Source organism: Eschscholzia californica, unplaced genomic scaffold, assembly GCF_041429995.1.
Source record: "Eschscholzia californica isolate CP2 unplaced genomic scaffold, dmEscCali1.0.p SCAF_1, whole genome shotgun sequence".
NCBI lineage: Eukaryota > Viridiplantae > Streptophyta > Magnoliopsida > Ranunculales > Papaveraceae > Eschscholzia > Eschscholzia californica.
The window spans coordinates 72,600,785-72,622,385 of record NW_028238198.1 but is presented as its reverse complement, the minus strand read 5'-3'; the positions used below and the strand labels follow the sequence as shown (position 1 = coordinate 72,622,385).

Below are 21,601 nucleotides of genomic sequence, written 5' to 3'. Positions count from 1 at the left end.
CAAACTAAAGTTCTATTTTTATCGAACACACGATGAATTTTATTAAACATTATATATATTTTAACACATTTTACGTTGTTGTTTTTCACAAATGATACGTATTGTTGGCAATTATTTACATTTTGTGTTTGTAGTTTAGCTGTTACTGATGGAAATTCCTACAGAATCATCCAACGTAGGGAAGAAGATAATACTAAAATCATCCTACAAAATGATACGTATTGTTGACAATTAACCCATTAGCCAGGGCATCAAATAGTCTTGCAAATGGAGTTTTGTTGATTTCTTCTTTCATTTCTTCCGTCATGTAGTTAAGAAAGCTAGTGATTGGTTCAATGAGTTTACTCAATGTATATCTAAATTGAGTAATTGTTTTGGAATCTGGAATCAATTTAGGGTCACCCACTATATCTACAGTTCTTCCCCAACCCTGTTTTCCCTTTGCTGTCTTTGAGTTAGAACTTCCTCCTACCTGTTATGTAAATTATATATGTTAGAAATGTACATTTAACATAATAAAACAATAATTATGCATAATTTATATTGATTTACAATTTTTATTATGCAAACTATGAATAATGTCGAAACATCTTTATATTTCTAGGAGAAAGGTGACTGAGAGGTATGTTCTTTGAACAAATTATGCATAATTTATAACAAAATACAAGTACTCCTATTCAAAGAATGCATACTGTTTCATCAATTTTTTATTAGCTATCATCTTACTAATGCATATGTTCATTACAAATTATCCAGAATGTACAAAACTATTACTTCATTAACTGATGGTGATTTTGTTTTCAATTTTTTCTTACCCACATCCTCTTCAGTATTGTTTTCCCGCTTCATTGGACTTTTTCTTGTTGGAGTTTAATCCTTTGTCGATTTTGCAGCACTCTTTGTCTTCGGTGCCATTCTTAATCGCCTGCACATAAAAAAAAATTAGGTTCTTGCTAAAAAATTATATGTATTTCAGTAAATAAAATGGTCTAAATGTTAAACAAAAAATCATTTGCTATAAACTATTACTGTTTCGAACATTATATGTAAAATCAAATTAGAAATTCTACCTACAAAACCCTAAAAGTATTATTCATCATACATAACTCGTATTTTATGAAAAATAACACAGAATCGATGAACCAACATAAACCCTAAACTCTCAAAATCGAAAATAAACAACAAAAAACTTAAAAATCTTCCAAAATGCTGAAACAAACTTCATTACAACGAAAAATAAGCATGCAAAGTCAAATATAAATACTTTTCACCTGAAAGTGATGATGGTTCGAGATTGAAACGGTTCAAAAAGAAGTGACGATTTAATGTAGCTATTTCCTTTTCACCTGAAGCTTTGATTCAGACGGTTGAAGAAGAAAGAACACTTGATGAGAGAGAAAATATACTCTTTCCAAATCTGAAAGTAAGAGAGAGAAAGTGAACGATACATTTTGTATATTAAAACCCCAAATTACGCTAAATTTCTGCCGTTTAAATTCGGGTCCGGCTGCCATTAAAAAAAATTATCGGGAATTTAAGTGGGATATGGATGGAATTTCTTTTGTATAAAAGGGGGTAGGTGTCCAAAATGGTAAAGGACTAAAAACCCATTTTCTGGAAAGATTGGGCCCTAAACTCTTTTGGAACTTTATTTTGGACCTAAAACCCGTGGACCCTAAAATTTAACCATCAATACCCTTAACTTTTCAAGTAACTCTATCCTTTCATTTTCCTCTCTCTACTGACCTGAAATCAGTCGTGGACGACGACCGATCAACTATCAATTAACGATTAGTTTCACATATTCTTATTTTTCGATTTCTTTTTCTATTTTGTTTTTACCACCATCACGTCCACCACTGCCTGGGCACCATTACTGTCCATTATCAACTTTTTTTTTGTGTTTTCTCTCAAATGGTTGAAGCTTCAACAGAAAGCTTCAAATTGATTCTTTGTATGTTTTATACATGAATGTGCGTATACCTGTGATTTCCAAAATAAAGACAATGGGAACTTCTAAAGGTACTTTAATACTCTTACTATGCACAAAAAATGATACATTATTGCACTCAGAATTCTAAAGAAATTTACTACAATATTGAGAAATAAAGTTCAACTATTTATGCGGTAACATTTAGCTTCTTATGAGTTAAGATTATTGCTATCATTAAACAACTATAAGTAAGCGATTTTAATTGTTTGGTATGCATAATAGAAGTTCTTTTACTATCTTGAAAGGTTGTAATAAGGCATTTAGGCAAATGAGTAAAGAGTATGGTTATAGTTGTGCTAAATATTGGTCAATTTTGACTAATTTGACTAATTATGAAGTCACCGATTGATCGACCCATAGCATCATTAGGGGGTGGACTCGAACTGTGTCACTTAAGTCCAGCTCTAACTACAGAAATGGGAGGTCAATACGAGTCTTTAAGACACCTAAAAACCCCGCTCTGACGTAAGAGCATTCAGAGAGGTGGACCGAGTAAACTCTGCCCCTAAGCCCTTCTCTGACCGGAAGACATAGCAAGGAGGTCTGCAGAAGTAAGCTCGACACCTTGAGCTTTGCTCTGTCTGAGAGAATGACAGTTGTGCAGAATGCTATATAGCCTCAAAGATCCATTTTTCATATATATACGAACTGTTATTGTCAGAAGATACGATGAAGATACAATTATGGTCGATGATTATTCTCTAACGGCCATGCCACGTGGTTATCATCAAGTCGGTGCCTTACCACCGCAAGATATCAATGAGTGGTTTACAACCACCGTCCAAACGGATAAATCTATATAAGCATAACAAGTTTGCCTTACCAAGAGCTCCATCCGATAGATGCAGGTTTTATAGCCAGATGGGTTTGTCCTTATGATGTTGGGCTATCTTTCATCAAGAAAATGTTATACCCCCAATCTAAGTTCTTCCGGGATTGTGACTACCTTCCTACTGAAGGGCCAGTGAATACGTTTATTATCAAGCCGAAGAGTCAATTTGTTCTAGATGCGCTGAACTTTGGTAGGCCATGGATATTAAGAGGAATGATTTTAGTTCTAAAGGAAGTGTTGTTCCCTCTTACTGATGCAACTGATGATCTGTTTTTTGAGCCGATGAGATGCACTTTATACAAAGTGCCTCAAGCTTTGCAAAATAAAGAAGACTTCGACTTCATTTTCAGCTGTATGGGTAAGATTATCAGCATAAAGCCTCGCAACTTTGGGAGAGTCAATAACAACACAGTTAGAGTGCATTTCATGTACGATATCAGAGCTCCTCTTCTAGCTGTCATTAACCCTATCTTCTCTGATGGTGAACATGAGATTAAAATTAGCTATCAAAAGTTCCCTGGTGCAATTTGTCAATTATGCAGAATTCTGGAGCATCCTCTCAATAGCTGTCCTATTGTGGTGAATTTATCTGATGAGGATATAGATTCTGACCAAGAACAGATGGATGAAGAGATGGGAGATATTAACCAAATCATGCCTGAACCTCTTCAACTCATTGCCCCTCCTCCCTCTCCTGCTAGTGGTGTAATTCCACCTCATCAACTCTTTCAGGTCCCTAGCAAGAGAATCAGAAACAACTCTGGGCTTTTATCTGATGGTAATTCTATTTTATCCAGAGATGATTCTATAGAGGAGGGGACATTGCTCGACAATATGGAAGCTAGAAGACTACTTGAAGAATCGATGGTTCTTAGTCGCAGCTTAAATAAACTTACCAATGCAGGAGAAAGAGATGAAGCTACCCTCTCAGGATCTTCTTCCTAGTTAGTCTTTTCAGTCCTTGTAGTTGTGGTGGTAGTTTTTAGGGTCTGTTTTTTTATTTTCTAGTAGTTTTATCTTGTTTGATAGTCCTGTCAGTTTAGTTGGTTGTGCTTTGGGTGTACTGAGTCTGTTTTGTATCTCTTTTGCTGCTGTCCTGTTGGGACCTTGTTTTGGGAGGCTTAGACTGTGTGGTGGGCATCTTGTGCCTTTTCTTTTGTTTTGGCAGGGGAGATATCAGATTGACTCAGTGGTGTGTGCTCAGTGGTGTGCGAGCTGTTAGCTTTTAGGGGCTCCTTGTGGTTGTTTTGCAGTCTTTCTTTGGGGCTGTTTGTGTTTTGTTGCTTTATGTTATATATGGTTAACTTAGTTAGTTTTATTTGGTGTTAGTGGATCTTCTGTTCCCTTTTCTTTCTTCTTCTTGTGATTGTCCCTTTGGTTTTTGACTTTCGGGAGGGGTAGTGTGGTGGGTACTTGCTCTCTTTTAGGGAGGTGCTTCTAGTGACTCCATTGTCGTTGGCTCGGTGGCTCTCCTTTCCTTAGTGTTGGCTTGATCAGGGCTTCTCTGTTTGGTCAGTGAGGTCCCGGTTGAGCATTTTTGCGGAGAGCGCCTCTAGATATTTTCCTCTTTTCCGAGGAGTGGGCCTTAGCGCGTTTAATCCCCTTGGAGGCACCCGGCACTTTCTGGAGGAGGGTGTCTCTAGTCTCCTTTTAGCTTTATCTAGGCTAGGTGGGCCTTGTCTTTTGTTTCCTTTATATATTCTGGTGCCCTTAACATTAGGAGGCTATTTCTGGTGGTCCTGTCACTTTGTTTGCGGGTTATTGGAGTAGGATTAGAGTCTGTTAGGGTTGTAGGCGGTCTGTCTGGACCACTCAGATCTTGCTTTATTATGGATCCCTCTGTCCTGGCTTGGAATGTCAGAGGGTGTGGTAACTTTGCCAATCGTAAGCATCTTAGTGGTCTTATCAAAGAGTACAACCCTGATTTTATCTTTTTGTCGGAAACCAAATGCATTAACACTAATCTAGATAAACTTCTGAACCTATCTAGCATGTACAAAAAGCATGTTATTGACCCGATAAACAAAGCCGGTGGCCTTGCCTTATATTGGTCGACTCATGTTGACACTCAAGTGATTTACTCTGACAATAACATAATACATGTGCAAAGCACCTTGAGTGACAATAATAACATGTTTTACATCACGGGCTTTTATGGTAGCCCGTATAGTAAAGACAAAAACAAACCATGGGAGATTTTGGCCCAATTAGCCCCGGATGCCCATAAACCCTGGTTAGTAATAGGAGACTTAAACTGTATCTTTGACAACTCAGAAAAACTAGGGGGAAAAGAAGTGCAGCAAAACCATATTAACCTAAACAAGCAGAATATTAATAATTTGGGCCTGCAGGATGTAGGCTATGTGGGCAACCCTTTTACCTGGACCAATAAACAGTTTAATGGCAACTTTATTCAAGAGAGACTGGACAGAGCTTTAGTTAACTTTTCTTGGCTTAATTGTTATCCTAACTCCAAACTCTCTCATTTGCCTACCTTAGGTTCAGATCATAACCCCATTTTTCTCTCCACTAAACCTAAATCTAATCTGGGGCGGAAACCTTTCAAATTCATTCGGACCTGGTTGTCTCATCCTAACTGTGCCCATTTCATCAAAGACAACTGGTGTCCAATCCCTAGTCAGATTCAAACCAAACTTAATTCGCTGGCCATTAAACTCTCGAAGTGGAACAAAGAGATTTTTGGTCACATTGATAACAACATTAAAAAGCTCACCCAGAAACTCCAATCCATCCAGACTGCGGATCAATTTTGTGAGACTTTCAATCAGATTGAGACTCTTCTTCTTCAACAAGAAAGCATTTGGAAAGAGAAATCTAGGGTGGCCAACATCAATCTTGGCGACCGCAATACTCAGTATTTCCATGCTAAAGCCACTACGAGAAATCGGAAAAATCAAATTCACTCAATTAAACTGGAGGATAACTCTTGGACGTATGATGACTCCCAGATAGCCAAGGTTTTTGTAACACATCTCCAAAATATTTCGACCTCGGTGGGCTCCAACATGTCCAATAATCTTATTGAGTGTTTCAACCCTCAGATAACCAATGTCCAAAATGATACCCTCACTACGATCCCAAACTTGGAGGAAATCCGTAAAGCTACTTTCTCTTTAAAATCCGGAGCTGCTCCTGGGCCAGACGGTTATCCTCCACTTTTCTATCAAGCTAACTGGGATACAGTCAAGGAGGACCTAAATGAGATGGTTGCCACTTTCTTTAGAGAAGCTACCCTCCCTGAGTTGGCTAATCATACTCACATCTGCCTAATACCAAAAACCAAAACCCCTCAAATTCCAGCTGATTATAGACCTATCAGTCTTCTGAACACTACTTACAAAATCATCACTAAAATTCTTGCCAATAGGTTGAAGAATACTCTGCCTGATATTATCTCTCCGTGTCAAGCGGCCTATGTCCCGGGTAGGCAAATCACTGACAATATCATGATTAGCCAGGAACTTATCCATTCCTTCAAAAAGACCAAAGGAGCGAAGAGCTATTTTGGCCTCAAGTTGGATATGTCTAAAGCTTTTGATAGGATCGAATGGAAGTATCTGGAGCAGATCATGGTGCTAATGGGCTTTAGTCAAGGATGGGTTAGACTTATCAACTCCTGTCTTAACACTAGTTCCATGGCGGTTCTGATTAATGGGCGTCCCGGCAACACCTTCAATGTTAGCAGGGGGATTAGGCAGGGCGATCCACTATCGCCTTTTCTTTTTGCGATCGCTATGGAAGGTCTCAGTAGACTCCTCGACAAAAATAACAGTCCTCATCAATTCATTGGCTTCCCGGTAGCTAATTCGGATCTCATCATAAATCACCTCCTCTTCGCCGATGACTGCATCATCTTCGGCCGTAATTCTCTAGATAATATCCATAACCTGAAGATTATACTCCGTGAATTTAGTGATGCTTCGGGTCAAATGATTAACTATTCCAAATCCACCATCTTTTTTTCCAAGAACTCTCATCCAAAATTTAAGCGTATGATTATTCGTGAACTTAAAGTTCACCAATCATCGACTTGTGACAAATATCTGGGCACAAATCTTTTCATTGGTAAGAATAAAAAAGCTACATTCCAACCACTTCTCAGCCAAATCAAAAACAAGCTGGCTAAGTGGCAATCCAATCTTCTCTCCCAAGCTGGTCGCTCGGTAGTTATCTCAACTATAGCAGCGGCCGTTCCCCGATACCAAATGCAGTGCTTTGCCATTCCCAAGGGCATATGTAACAGCATTGAGTCCCTCCAAAGGACTTTCTGGTGGGGAAAATCCAAAACTTTCCATACCATTAACTGGTCGGCTATTTGCAAACCAAAAAATCAGGGTGGGCTGGGATTACGCCTACCCCACTTGGATAATTTAGCCTTTCTTCATAAAATCATATGGCGTATTATTAATAATCCTAAGGCAATCTGGGTCAAAGTGCTCAAAAGCAAATATTTTCCGAATACTCATAGGCCCTCCCTCCCCAAAACCACTCATTCCTGGCCGTGGAAATCTATAGGTAAATATTATGATATGACTAACAGCCTGATTTTCTGGAATATTAATACAGGAACTCAAATCAACATTTGGAAGGACTTCTGGATCCCGAATCACCCTCCTCCCATAATTAACCATTCGGGGGTCAATATCCAATGGGTGGCTCAACTAATTACTAACAACAATTGGAATATGCAGATGATACATCAATGCTTTAATGATGATATATGCAGCGCAATCCTGAGCATAAACCTGCAGAATAACCAGGAAGATAAACCGATATGGACACTCACCAAGTCAGGTAATTTTACAATAAAATCTATGTATTTTCACCTACGATCATATAATATGAATGTGATGCAGGACAACCTCGAATGGAAATTCATATGGAACTTAAATACGATACCACGAGTAAAGATTTTCCTTTGGAAATGCTGTACAAATAGCCTACCTGTCAAAGAGAAAATTGGCAAATTCATAGGTGATCAATTCTCATGTATTAATTGTGAGGATATTGAAACTCTTGACCACGTGCTTTTGCACTGCACGGTTGCTAAGGCAATTTGGTTCAACTATAATGTGAGAACAGATCAGATTAGCTCAACTACTCAATGGATCATACAATGGAAAACACTCAAGGAAGAAACTATTAGCCTATATGCCAAAATTCTTTGGCATATTTGGAAGGCGAGATGTGATAATTGTTTTAACACAAACAAAAAGAATCCTCCACAAATTATTGATCAAATTAACAACGCAAATATAACGCCTCTTAAGTTCGAAAAAATAACCAATAGCAAAGGCAGGATAACAAAGAAGAAACAAAAATGGAGCCCTCCATCGACACCATATTTAAAGCTAAATGTTGACGCCTCGTTCACGAAAGTCGAAGAACCAGCAGGTATAGGATGCATTATTAGAGATGATGAGTCTAGATTCATTATAGCAGCAGCACATACAGTGCGAAGCCAACATGCGGAAGAAAGTGAAGGACTAGCGATACTAACTAGTATGCAATGGGCGACTCAATTAAATATATCTCACGCTCACATAGAAAGCGACAATCAAGCAATAATCAATTACCTTAATGGCCATATCACTGCTCTACACTGGCAATCCATGAAGACAATACAACAAATCCAATCCATGAAAAGCAACTTTGCAGGAATCAAGTTTACTCACATTAGTAGAAAAAGCAATGCTCCAGCTGATGCGTTAGCAAAATGGGGAAGAAGACATGGAGTACGGAGAGAATGGAATTCAGTGCCGGCATTTGTAATGCCTTTACTTCAATAGTATATGTATTATATTTTGTAGTGTCTTTGCTTTTTACGCTTCTCTGTTCTGTACGCTTGGTTTGTTTAATGCTATGCTATTTCATCAAAAAAAAGTTTGCCTTACAAAATGGGATTTCATCCGAATTCAATTGATTCATACATGCACACTAAACTAATTTGACCATAAAAGTGTCTTTGCAGGTAGCCTTCCCCCATCCACTCTGAATCTCCGTTACAGCACTAGGTTGGAATCAATCAAAAATCACAAATTTAATTTTTTAGATATGTGAGAAACCACTTTTAGATATCATCAGTTATATATCCAACCCATTTGTTAAGGGGGTGGTGAATGGGCCAATAGTTCAACAAAAAAAAAAGGTGAATGGGCCAATTGGGGCATTAAGGTGATCTCCCTCATCATAACCTTTTCTTTTTTGTTGCAAATCCCTCATCATAACCTATGATTCAACTATTCCCTATAAAAAAAAAAATACATGATAGTGATGATCAGTGAAGCATTAAACAAACAAACGATCAATAAATAGATTTTCTTTTTGTCTAAATTTTTTTTCTTACTATACAAGTAATAAATATATTTGCACGACGAAAAAAAAGCCACGCCCCTGCTATTGTGTTTGTTGATTAATGGGTCATTTGGAAGAAACAAACATGCATTCTTGGATGCGTGAAAACAAAGTGCATTTTAGCCTATTTGGCAGCAAAAACATTCTTCCATTTTTATATTAGAATAATGAGCTTGCAGCAATGAGCAAATAGCAACGCGGCCTGGCTTTACTGGGAAGTGAAATAAAGACAATGAACGTCCGCCTGATGGGGGTTATGGTCATAGAGTTTCGAATGGCAAGAAACAACCAATGGAGAAAGGCTATTGTGGCCAAAGATGGAGAAGGGAAGTCTCGAGCAGTGGCATGACGGCAGGGCTGGACCTCTCTCTCATGTCTTCTTTCCGGGATTTATATTTGGTTTGTACAAGAAAAAGACCACCAATGAAAGGACAGAGAAAGTATTTGGATATTCTGTAAGACTAAAGATGCCTCTGTCGAAGAAGTGATAAACGGTAACTTCTCTTCTCATAATTGGGATTTAAATCTTTCAAGAACCTGTTCCGCAGCAGAAGCAATGAAGGCAACAGACCTGCTGCTTAAACTCTCTAGTACCTCTCTTATGGATACTTCAACTTCTCCCACCAGATCGTGGACTCCAAGCAAAAATTGTGAGTTTTCCGTCTCCTCCTTTTATCACCATCATTTAAATTTCTTCTCATCCAAGAACAAAGCCAACATCCAGAGAGACTTTCCGAGTAAGAATATATGGAATAACATCATTCCTCCGAAGATCTCTTTTATTCTATGGGCTTTGTATCTCCAAGCTCTTCCTACTCTTGATACTCTTAAGCGAAGAGGTTTCATCTTCCCAAATAGGTGTGCTCTTTGTAACCATGAAGAAGAGACTCTTGATCATTTGTTCTTTTCGTGTTCTTTCTCAAATCAGATTTGGAACTCCCTTACCCCATCTTTTATCAAGCTCTCAAATTCGTCAAATCGTTTCAAGGACTTAGTCGACTCAAATACTCTCCCAAAGTCGCTTGATAGGAAAAATTTCTTGAGATATGGAGTTCCTTATGCTATAATTTGGAGCTTATGGGAAGAGAGAAACACAAGGATCTTCGAAGAAAAATGTAAATCGGTAGAAAATCTTATAATTTCGATCAAAGCTCTCCTTTTTTACTGGTCTACAAACCAAGAATGGAAGTCCTCCACCACCTTTTTAGAATTAGTTTTTAGCTGGGATGCTCTTATTAGCATGTAATCTTTTTCTTTTTTTCTTGTTTTCTCTTTGTAGTTGCAACCTTTGCAATTAATGAAATCTATTTTACCCTCTTCAAAAAAAAGGACAGAGTGAACATGGAGAAGCGTGGGTCGACTTTGCATCAAGAAAAACTATATTTACGCTATCTAAGATACACGACTATGAGAGAATTCCCAGTCAAGTCTGTTTTTTTGGGGTTTCTAAAGAATCACCAAAACTTTTGTGGTCCATGAATCTGTAGGAGTAAAATATCCTAAAAAGAAGTACACTTTTGTGTTGAAGAGCTTGTTTGGGGAAGATACAGACTCAAGATATTTGCAAATGATGGGGTACTTTTATGGTTAAGAGATGCCCGATGCCGGCGATGCGTAAATATCAAGGTAATGTAGCATGTCTTGTTCAGATGCGAGTGCTTGCTCACAGCTTGGAGATCACTTTTTTCGCAGATGATTTCTTATCGCATAAGAGCTAGCACATGTGGTTTTCCACCAAAACAAGTCATATGGGAAATCACTTTTTTCGCAGTTAGTCGGTTTCCTATAAACAAACGAAGCAAAAGATTAGGGAATTTAGAAACACATCAAAAGCCGTCATCTATGACATTTCTAATCTCGTAGATATAAAGTGCTAAAAGACTTTTTTTAGTTTCATATCTTTTGTCCAACTAGAATGCTATCTTTCAGTAAGTATTTAACTTCTAAGAGAGTGATGGTTGTTCAATCCTCCCCTTTTACTTGTTGTGACTTTCTTCTTTCTATGCTTTGCTTTTCAAAAAAGTATTGCACCCATTCTTAACAAAAAACATAAATAATTGAAAAATGAATTTCAAATGCAATTATAAATTTAAGTTTTAAGTTGTAAAACGCACAAAACTTTGTAGTGGTTGTGGTGGCATGATCAATGGGTTGTTGTGGTCTTGAGGTGGTGATGCCTACTATTTTTTTTTTTATGGTGGTTTGTGTGAAGTGGATTAACCCACTTTGATTATGATAGAACCGAGAGGAATGGAGAGAGAGAGAGAGTAGTTCGGTCGACAGAGAGAGATAGAGGGAGAGAAAGTGAAACCAAAGTAAATGAGTAAACTCAATGATATTTCTCTGTAAGTTATTAGGGTTACAATTGAAACTATATATAGGTTAACAAAGATAAGTACAACTAAGGATACAAAAGATATTTACCAAGATACAAAAGATATTTACCAAATCTAAGTTGGTTAAGATCATGGAGGAGATCTTGTTTGCATGGGTTGCATGGGTCGGCTCCTTGATATCGCCGGTTTGGTGCTTGTGTCGGGTATGTGGGTGAGAGACCCATAATACTCCCCCTCAAGTTGGAGCGGAAATAGAAAGGACGCCCAACTTGCCAATAATCTTCGAAAACGCATCAGCTCCTAAAGGTTTGGTGAATATATCTGCAAGTTGATCCGTTGTCGGTGTAAACTTTGTTACAATAAGGTTGGTTTTGAGCTTTTCCCGTACCAGATGACAATCTATTTCAATGTGCTTCGTTCGTTCGTGGAATACTGGATTGTCGGCTATGTGAAGGGCTGCTCGATTGTCACAGTGGACCGTCATAGGAGAAGGATGATCGACTCCGAAGTCTTTAAGAAGGTATTTGAGCCATTGTAGCTCACAAGTAAGAGTTGCCAAAGCACGGTATTCTGCTTCTGCGGAGGAGCGTGCTATAGTATGTTGTTTCTTTGATTTCCACGATAATGGACTTGATCCAAGCATCGTGAAGTAACCTGTCGTTGAACGACGAGAGGAAGGGCAACCAGCCCAATCTGAATCACAATAGCCAGAAACATGGAGTGAGCTGGTTGCGGAGAGAAAAATACCGTGATCCAAAGTTCCTTTAATGTAACGTAGGACTCGGTTAGCAGCTTCTAAGTGAGCAGTGGTTGGTTGCTGCATAAATTGGCTTAAGTTATTGACCGCAAATGAAATATCAGGTCGTGTAACTGTAAGATAAATTAAGCGACCCATTAGTCTTCTAAATGGAGTCGGATCTGGAATATTGATTCCATCCGTTGATTTGAGACGGAGTTTTTGTTCCATGGGAAATGAAGAAGGCCGGGCTGCAGTCAGACCCGAATCCTGAAGAATGTCAAGGGCATATTTTCTCTGACAAAGAAAAATGCCTGAAGAAGAGCGGGAAACTTCTATTCCTAAGAAATACTTAAGAAAACCAAGATTTTTAAGGGAAAATGTATCCCCAAGAAAGGATTTAAGCTTGGAAATGGCCATTTCATTATTACCTGTGATAATAATGTCGTCCACATAGACCAGTACATGAATAATTATGTCTGCTTTGAAGTAAGAGAAAAGGGAATAGTCTGATAGGGACTGTTTAAATCCTTTTTGTAAAAGAACTGAAGAAAATTTAGAGAACCATTGCCTAGACGCTTGTTTGAGGCCGTATATTGATTTATTCAGGCGACAAACACGTGTCTCCCCCTTGTTGGAATAACCCGGAGGTAATTTCATGTATACTTCCTCATTTAAGTCGCCTTGAAGAAAGGCGTTATTAACATCTAGTTGATGAAGAGACCAATTTTTGATGGCTGCAATGGAGAGGAGAACACGAACTGTTACTAATTTAGCAACCGGAGCGAATGTGTCATGATAATCTAGCCCTTCTATTTGCGTATAGCCTTTGGCGACTAGCCTGGCTTTGTAACGTTCGATCGAGCCATCGGGTTTAAATTTTATCTTGTAAACCCATTTACAACCTATGGGACGTTTGTTCATAGGGAGAGGGACAAGTGACCATGTATTGTTTGATTCCAAGGCCTCAATTTCTCTGGTCATAGCCTCTTTCCAATGTGGGAATTTCATGGCCTGAGAAAATGATGAGGGTTCATTTTCCGAAAGGACTGAGGCAAGGAAGATTTTGTGATCCGAAGATAAGAATTTATCGGAAAGAGAATGTGATAAAGGATAAGGAATATCAGAGTTTGAATTGGAGAATGGGAAAGTCGGAGTGGCACATACATAATCGTCCAAATGAGGAGGTGGACGCCGGATTCTAGAGGGACGAGTTGTGTCCACTTCCTCGGTGACTGGAATTGGGTCAGTGGTGACCAAAGATTCGTCGGAAATAGGAATCACAGAGGGATTCTCGATCGGTTGGGAAGCACGATTCGAAGAACTGGCCGAGGTGCCTATAGAATCAGTGGGAAGTGATGGGAGGACCGGGCTTGCGGTGTCTGCAGAACGATCGTCTGAGTCAGCTAAAATGGCTGAGGGCACCACAGGTGATGACGGCCCTGAGGTCTGGTCAGTTCTTATCGGCACTCCAGTGAGTGGTCGTGTCAAAGAGGAACTCTCTGTGGGCACCCCAGTGACTGGTAAGGCCGAAGGATGGACTGTTGGGAAGTTGAATGTGCCATCATCTTCTATAGAAATGAAGGGACGTTGTAGTTCTTGTGTGTTACAAGGATTAGATGACATTGGAAACGTGGATTCGTGAAAGACCACATCACGAGAGATGACCATACGGCGGGATCGTAAGTCAAACAATTTGAACCCTTTTTGTCCATGTGGGTAACCTAAAAAAATTGCCGGATTGGCACGAGGATCCATTTTGGTAGCGGGTTTTGGTGTTCGTACAAAACACAGACAACCAAATACCCGAAAGTTAGAGAAGGTAGGTGGTGATCCAAGTAATTTCTCATGTGGAGAAAGACCATTAAGAACCGGTGTTGGTAATTTATTAATTAAATAGATGGCCGTTAAGACGCATTCACCCCAAAAGGATAATGGAAGACTTGCTTGAAGTCGGAGGGATCTTGCAACTTCTAAAATGTGTCGGTGCTTACGCTCAACGACACCATTTTGTTGCGGAGTGTAAGTGCAACTACGTTGGTGTAATATTCCTTGAGTGGAAAACCAATTTTGTAGTTCCTTGTTCATAAATTCCGTTCCATTATCGGAACGAAATATTTGAATTTGAGGAAATAGAGTATTACCATTCCCCGAAGAAATAGAATGGATTCTTTTATTGAATTGGGTCGTTACGTAATTAAAAAAATGTGTGATCCAATTTGTAGTGTCCGATTTATTATGCATTAAATATATCCATGTACACCTAGAAAAATCATCGATTAAGGTGAGGAAATAGCGACACCCGGACGTGGAAGGAGTCGAAAATGGTCCCCACACGTCCGCGTGGATAAGTTGAAATGGGTGAGTGGATTTAGATGTGCTAAGTGGGAAGGGTAATCGTGTTTGTTTGGATTGTGGACAAATTACACACGGAACTTTATTATTATTCATAATAGTAGAACGCATACAAGGAATACGGGAAATAAAATACTTATAACGAGAAACCGAAGGGTGACCTAACCTCCAATGCCATAAATCAAAAGAACTAATATTATTACTACTAATAGAACTAGAAATTGAAAAGATCCTAGGTTCCGTGCGAAGTAAGTATAGTCCTTCGTGACATTCACCAAGTCCAATCGTCCTTGTCCTCCGTAGGTCCTGAAAGACACAATGAGAAGATCGAAAAATTACTTCACAATTAAGTGATTTAGTAGTTTCGGAAACGGAGATGAGGTTAAATTTAAAAGAGGGTATATGAAGAACATTACGGAGAAACAATGTAGGAGTGAATTTAATTGAACCTATATTGTGAACTCTTACTCGAGTACCATCGGGTAGTCGAACAAAATAATTGTCGGGAGCCAATGAGTAGGATGAAAAATAAGAAAGATCGGAACAAATGTTTTTAGCCGCCCCCGAGTCAACAACCCAAGTAGCGAACAAAGGAGAAGACGTACCTGTCATGTTGACCGCCGGGTCTTGCATAGTGGAGGTGCCTGTAGACAGTGACATTTGAGTATTTCTTTGCTGGTCCAGGAGTGTCAATAGGTATTTGTATTGATCAAGTGACATGGTTGTTGCTGCAGGCACCCCTGCGTCAGGAGCAATGGAGGAAACCGTGGCTGCCAATGGACCGGTTTTGGTCTTTGGTGGGTAACCATGTAACTTGTAACAAGTCTGTTGAAGGTGACCATGAAGTTTGCAAAAATCACAGAATGGACGAGGTCGTTTCGGACGAGGTTTATCAAAGGAGTCCACACGGTTTCCAAACCGAGAGTTGTTATGACCGACGGCTAAAGAAGCCGATTCAACATTAATGACGGAAGAGTTCACGATGTTTTGTTGAATCTCTTCTTGTTTAACAAGAGAGTGGATCTTCAAAAGTGATGGAAAAGGATCCATAAGCAATACCTGACTTCGAATAGCCGAGAACCGGTCGTGAAGACCTTGGAGGAATTCCATGGCACGATCCTGGTTAGTTCGATCGAGGATCGATTTGCCATGACCACAAATACACGGATCAATAGCCATTAAAGACAATAACTCGTCTTGAAGAGACTTAAGACGAGTAAAATAGGAAGAGACATCGGAAGTTTCTTGTTTAAGTGACGAAATCGCTCTTTTAAGTTGAAACACTTTTGGAGCGTTCGTTTGATAAAACCTATCGTATAAATTTTTCCATATGTCTGAGGCAACATCATCATAAAGGACAGATTGACGGAGATCGGGAGCAATGGAATTTGTGATCCAACTAACCACCAAATCGTTACAACGTTCCCACGAGTGGAGGTCGTTTGGATTGGTTGGTTTTGGAATGGTTCCATTGACAAAGCCGAGCTTGTCTTTAGCTCGTAAAGCTTTGGTCATACCTCGAGACCAAGACGGATAGTTATCTCCACTAAGTAGAGGCGTTATCATCACCGTAGTTGGTGAGTCGGAAGGATGAACATCATAAGGAGATAGAACTCGGTTAGGAGCTTGCATAATTGATTCAGAGGTGATATCTTCTGGAGTTGTCATTGAAAAAAAAATGAGAGAAATGGCTCTTATACCATGTGAAGTGGATTAACCCACTTTGATTATGATAGAACCGAGAGGAATGGAGAGAGAGAGAGAGTAGTTCGGTCGACAGAGAGAGATAGAGGGAGAGAAAGTGAAACCAAAGTAAATGAGTAAACTCAATGATATTTCTCTGTAAGTTATTAGGGTTACAATTGAAACTATATATAGGTTAACAAAGATAAGTACAACTAAGGATACAAAAGATATTTACCAAGATACAAAAGATATTTACCAAATCTAAGTTGGTTAAGATCATGGAGGAGATCTTGTTTGCATGGGTTGCATGGGTCGGCTCCTTGATATCGCCGGTTTGGTGCTTGTGTCGGGTATGTGGGTGAGAGACCCATAATAGTTTGGTGCCGTATAGGGGCGCAACATTATGGTTGTGGTTGGGCTTTGGTGGCAGTGGTACATGGACGTATCATGGTTGTTCTGCTTGTATAGGTCGTGGTACATGGACGTATCATTGTTGTTCTGCTTGTATAAGTCGTGTTACATGGGTGTATCATTGTTGTTCTGCTTGTATAGGTCGTGGTACATGGACGTGTCATTGTTGTTCTGCTTGTATAGGAAATTAGTGCAATTGACATTTTAATCAAATTACTTTGACGGCAATCTATATTTATATTTCAGATCTTAAACCATTTTCAATTGCTAAAACTATACCATACCCATCTTCAACTCTTATTACCAGAAAAGATTAGTGCCAATTCGCTTTAATTACCAGAAGAGTAAAAGCCTCTTTTCTCTCTTTCTTAGCCTACATTTTATACTTTACGCCATTTATGCACTTCTTCTTATCCTACGCAACCCATCTCTCTCTCTCTCTCTCTCTCTCCAACAAACACACACACACTCTCTCATTTTACTCTGTAAAACCCTCATACATCTTTCAAAAGATCAACCATTACTTATTCCCTTTTGTCTTCCTTCTACTATTTCCATCTGGGTTTTCAGTTTATGACCTAAATTGATCTTCAGATTCTCCATCCTTTGAGTTCATCATACACTTTATTGAATGAATGTTGACTGATAAAAGTTCATGATTTTATGAACTTTTTCAGCTAATCTTTGTTTGCAACAACTCAAAAGATCATATCTTTTCTGGGTTACTTCCATTTTCTAGTTTTGAATCATGGGTTCTTAAAATTTCTCAAAAAGCTCATATTGTAGAATCTTCAAGAAACTACAACAAATGGGTTCAGCTGATGATACACCAATTGCCATTAGCAACTCATTCTCTATTAGGTATGTGGATCTTACTTACAATTTTTCCTGTAATTATGCTCTTGGTTCATCACATATAGAATTGATCATAGTTTTGTTGATATTCTTTTACTTAATCCTTCTTGATACCTAGTTTTGATTTAGTAAGTGTGATTAGAAATGCCAATTCTATTACCAATGTATGTGTATATGTTATTAGTGCTTTTTCAACTTTACTAGGATTAGGGTTTTGTATATAGGTTGGTCTTGGAGGATTTCCTTGGTATTGTATAAGTATTAGTTTACTTGAAACTTTCGATTTTCGACTTTCACAATTTTAGTGCTTTATATCATATAGAGATGTGGATTACAACTTCATTAATCATCTTTAAGCCCTGTTTATATTCTATGTTACTATCTTGAAATTTTTATTACACTTCGTTGGAGCTCTTATCTTGATACATTAGAGATTTAGTGATTCCAATTGATTATGTGTGTCTTTTTTTTTCCTCTATTTCCCGCACATGTTGAGCAATCTTTCCATGATTTCATGTTCAATACTAGTCCTCTTTGATTCACATACAAGTCGTTCGTGCTTTTGTAGACACTAGTAAGAAAGCCGGTAAGAATCAGATGTTTTGTTGTTACTTATAAGTCACGGAAAGGGTGGGTGTTATTCTTGTTTAGGAAGGGGCTTGATTATTTTTATCACAGTGAACCCATGGTAGATATTTTGTCCAAAGCAAGGCCTTGTACTCTGGAGGAGCTCGACAAGATTAACGGATCGAATTGGGCCATTGATCAACATGTTATTTATGGCGGTGCCGTAAGAGATGCAACTAAAAGCAAAATCTCACTGCAAAATGATAGTGGAGCTAAGTCTATGGAAAAGAAGACAAAGAGTCCAACAGATGATAACGAAACAGAAAACAAGATTGTGCTAGTTAAAGGACAGATACTGAAATTCAAGCTAAGAGGTCGTAAATCTAGAGCGCAAAACATTACAGTAATTCCTCCTGTAACTAAGAAAAGAAAGGTATATTTTTTGTTCCTAGTAAGTTATTCTTAATTTAGTTCAACAAAAAAAAAATTATTCTTAATTTATGTCCTCATTTATATTTGCTTTAACCTTCAGAGTATAATCTTTGGTTGTTTATACTATCGAAGTTAATCTCCTCAGGTCGTTAGCTGCAAATTGTTTAGGAAACATTCGAGGATTGGGTCAATCGAGTATGATGCTAAAATGAAGTAATTTTATATCAACAGGTGGTGAATGGGTCTTGCATGTGGAACTCTTCTGTGCAGATATAGTGAGTTAGTAATATTCGGTCACTTAGGGCCGATGAAATGTTAGACTCTGAGACTTCCTTACCCGTAATTTTAGTATATCTTCAACAAGATATAGGAGGTTTTGTGCCTGTACAATATATTTGAACACGAATGAAGAACCCATCAATTTTGAATGTATAAAAAGTCTTGACTCTGAACTAGCTGAATCCATTATGTGCTATGAAGAGAATAAATTCATAATATGAATGAATGTTTCGGGGTCTAACAGAAAGTTCCGTGCTGTTTTTTTGTTGTGGAAACATAAAATGATGGTTGATGATGGTGAAAATCATCGAAGCAGAACTGTTGTCACAAAACCAGGATAGGAGCCAAGAAATGAAAACAATTGCTTGAGCACTCGATAAGGATAGGCGTTTGTGCTGTCTCTCAATATAGCTTTAGAGTTGATTAACTTAAGCAAACTACAGTTTGGACCGTATAATCTTTGGATGAACTATACCAGTCAATGAAGGAACACTGCACCGGACAGCCCAAAACGGTGCAACTTCATAATCATTTGTCTTCCCCTTGTCCAATTAAAATGATTATCATTTTGAGGAATATATTCTTATATTGAGCTAATTTTCGTGCTTTTATATTCATATTCATGCTTTTAAATTTTTGGGTAGCATATGAAGTTTCGATTAATCTTACGAGCAAATACTGATTGATTTTCAGGCCGAAATCACAGTTGCGAAAGCTCAGAAAAAGGGTAGTTTGGGCAAAGGAACGCAACATCAGTCGTCACTTCAGAACTTGGAAGGGCAAAAGCCTGAAAAGTCTACACTTCTGTTGTACAACAATGATATTGAACCTGGGGAAGACTCTGGATATTCGAACACCATCTAGCTTAAAGTAGCAGATACTAAATGTTTAAAAGGTCTCTCCAAAAGTTCTTTAGCTCATCCTTCAGCAATATCTGACAAGACATTTAACCAAAACCAGATAGTAGATCGGAGTCGTAAATAAGGATTACGTTTTTCAGGATTTTGAAAGGCCCCGATCAACAACTCCTTCCCACGACATTCTTATTCGACGTCTAACGGAACAACTGTAGTGCCGAAGCTAGTGGTTTTGAAGTTCAGTTGGTGCTGTTCATGAAAGAGAATCAAGAGATGACAGAAGGGTCAATACTGATAGAGATCAAACAATAATTTGTGATTGTAAATATATTGAAGCGTGGATGACTTCTCGTGGAACTTGAAGAAGCCTTATCGAACATAATCTACGAAATCTGTAATTGAAGTTGAGGTCAGAAATGCAGAAGAAAGAGATGAGAAGAAATTGAACGATGTTTGTGACCCGGACAAACGAAATCCTCTCTGCTAAAGTTCTTTTCTTACCGATAACTTACCAAGGAACATATAACGTTTCCTTTCATGACACTATCGAACGTCTACGAAGTTCAAATGTTTAAAAGCAAAGATTATCGAATTTCTTCCAGACAGTTTTGCAGAGACAAGGACTTCAAATTTTGTTGTTGCTGAAACCAAACGATGGAGAAATGAAGATCGGGAGCTCGAGGAAGTTCTGTTTGTTTGTTAAACATTGTGGGATCTGGTTACTAATGTACAAGTTCATGATGAATCTGATAATCCTTGTTTAAGAAACTACTATAACCACCAACTATATTGTTCTAACAGTTCCAATTGAACTTCATCTTGTGTTAGTTGGTTTGATATTTTTTTCTATTAGAACCGAACTTGTGTGATTTTATGTATAGATATAAATAATGGTGATGGCTTTGGAAACGGTTATCAAGCGCTGTGGAACTAAGCGCGGTTCCTATACTTATTGTGTAATGTTAGTGGCATAGGCGTTTGTCGGTGATGCCCATTGACGCGAAGACAGTCTAAGAGTACATTGTTGTTGTTCAAATCCGGTAACTCAGACAGATGATTCGAAAGTAAATGATGGTATTTTGATGCTTGATCCTAGTAAGTTATCCAAGAAAACATCGATTCAATGCCACCTTCAATCACTAAGATATATTTTGATGCTTCTTTTAAATTAATTACTGAACCTGCTGGATTGACATTTGTTGTTTATGTTAACACAGGAAATTGTGTCCCATACAAAGCAACAATATCAAGATGCATAACTATAGATAAAGGGGCAGCAATGGCTCTCATGGAAGCTATTCAATGGGACATTGCCTCGAACGAGAAGAAGTGGCCTTTTTTAGTGATTCAGTTAATATCATATATTACATCTGAAAGGAGAATCAAATGACAAATCTCGAGCTCATTGGACTTCATTACATCTTTTGAAGAAGATGAAACTTTTACGAGTGTTTTTTAATCTTATACTTTCTGTTATGCTAATAGATCCTTAACAAGGAACCGGGAAAACGAGCTAATTGGTCTAGGCAACACAATGCTTCCGAGTATTGGCGCCATAAAGATCCCGTTGAATCCAAGCTGCAGTCATGTACTCCTCTTCTTGATTAGTATGTCGAAGTTTCTTTATAAAAAAAAAAAAAAAAAAAAAAAAAAAAAAAAAAAGAAAGAAAAGAAGTTCACTTAAAAGCTTTTAAGGGTCTGTTATTCGTTAAAACTTTTCTACTATATTTTTTTTGTTCCAGACCTCCACAGATCTCAGAACTTTTAAGCGTTTTAGCACATAAATGATTAAAACTTTAAAGATTTAGATACTTTAAAATCTTTGAACTTTTAAAGGTCTAGGACATCAAAAGTTCTAGATCATTACGTTCTGAAACTTTTTTATTA

The 21,601-nt window shown here is 38.2% G+C and overlaps 1 protein-coding gene and 1 long non-coding RNA gene across 2 annotated transcripts; one reads left to right on the top strand and one right to left on the bottom strand.

Annotated features, from left to right (window-relative positions):
• Positions 1-14,684: 14,684 nt before the first annotated feature.
• LOC147568939 (uncharacterized) lies at positions 14,685-16,682 on the bottom strand. The gene is made up of 2 exons (XR_015231151.1): positions 16,570-16,682; positions 14,685-14,933 (listed from the first exon to the last, which is right to left on the bottom strand). It is a non-coding gene; the product is annotated as an uncharacterized LOC147568939 (long non-coding RNA).
• A 1,582-nt stretch (positions 16,683-18,264) lies between these two features.
• On the top strand, positions 18,265-20,623 carry LOC147568938 (uncharacterized). The gene is made up of 2 exons (XM_086655357.1): positions 18,265-18,579; positions 19,551-20,623. Exons 1-2 carry the CDS (start codon positions 18,265-18,267, stop codon positions 19,719-19,721), a joined length of 486 nt encoding a protein of 161 aa, XP_086511483.1. The 3' UTR covers positions 19,722-20,623.
• Positions 20,624-21,601: the final 978 nt, after the last annotated feature.

What these genes read in the sequence shown, in the direction of transcription:
- LOC147568938 (XM_086655357.1), top strand. Translation starts at nt 18,265, where the DNA reads ATGGTAGATATTTTGTCCAAAGCAAGGCCTTGTACTCTGGAGGAGCTC. An exon ending in CTGTAACTAAGAAAAGAAAG is followed by an intron (nt 18,580 to 19,550) that starts GTATATTTTTTG and finishes ATTGATTTTCAG; the next exon opens with GCCGAAATCACAGTTGCGAA.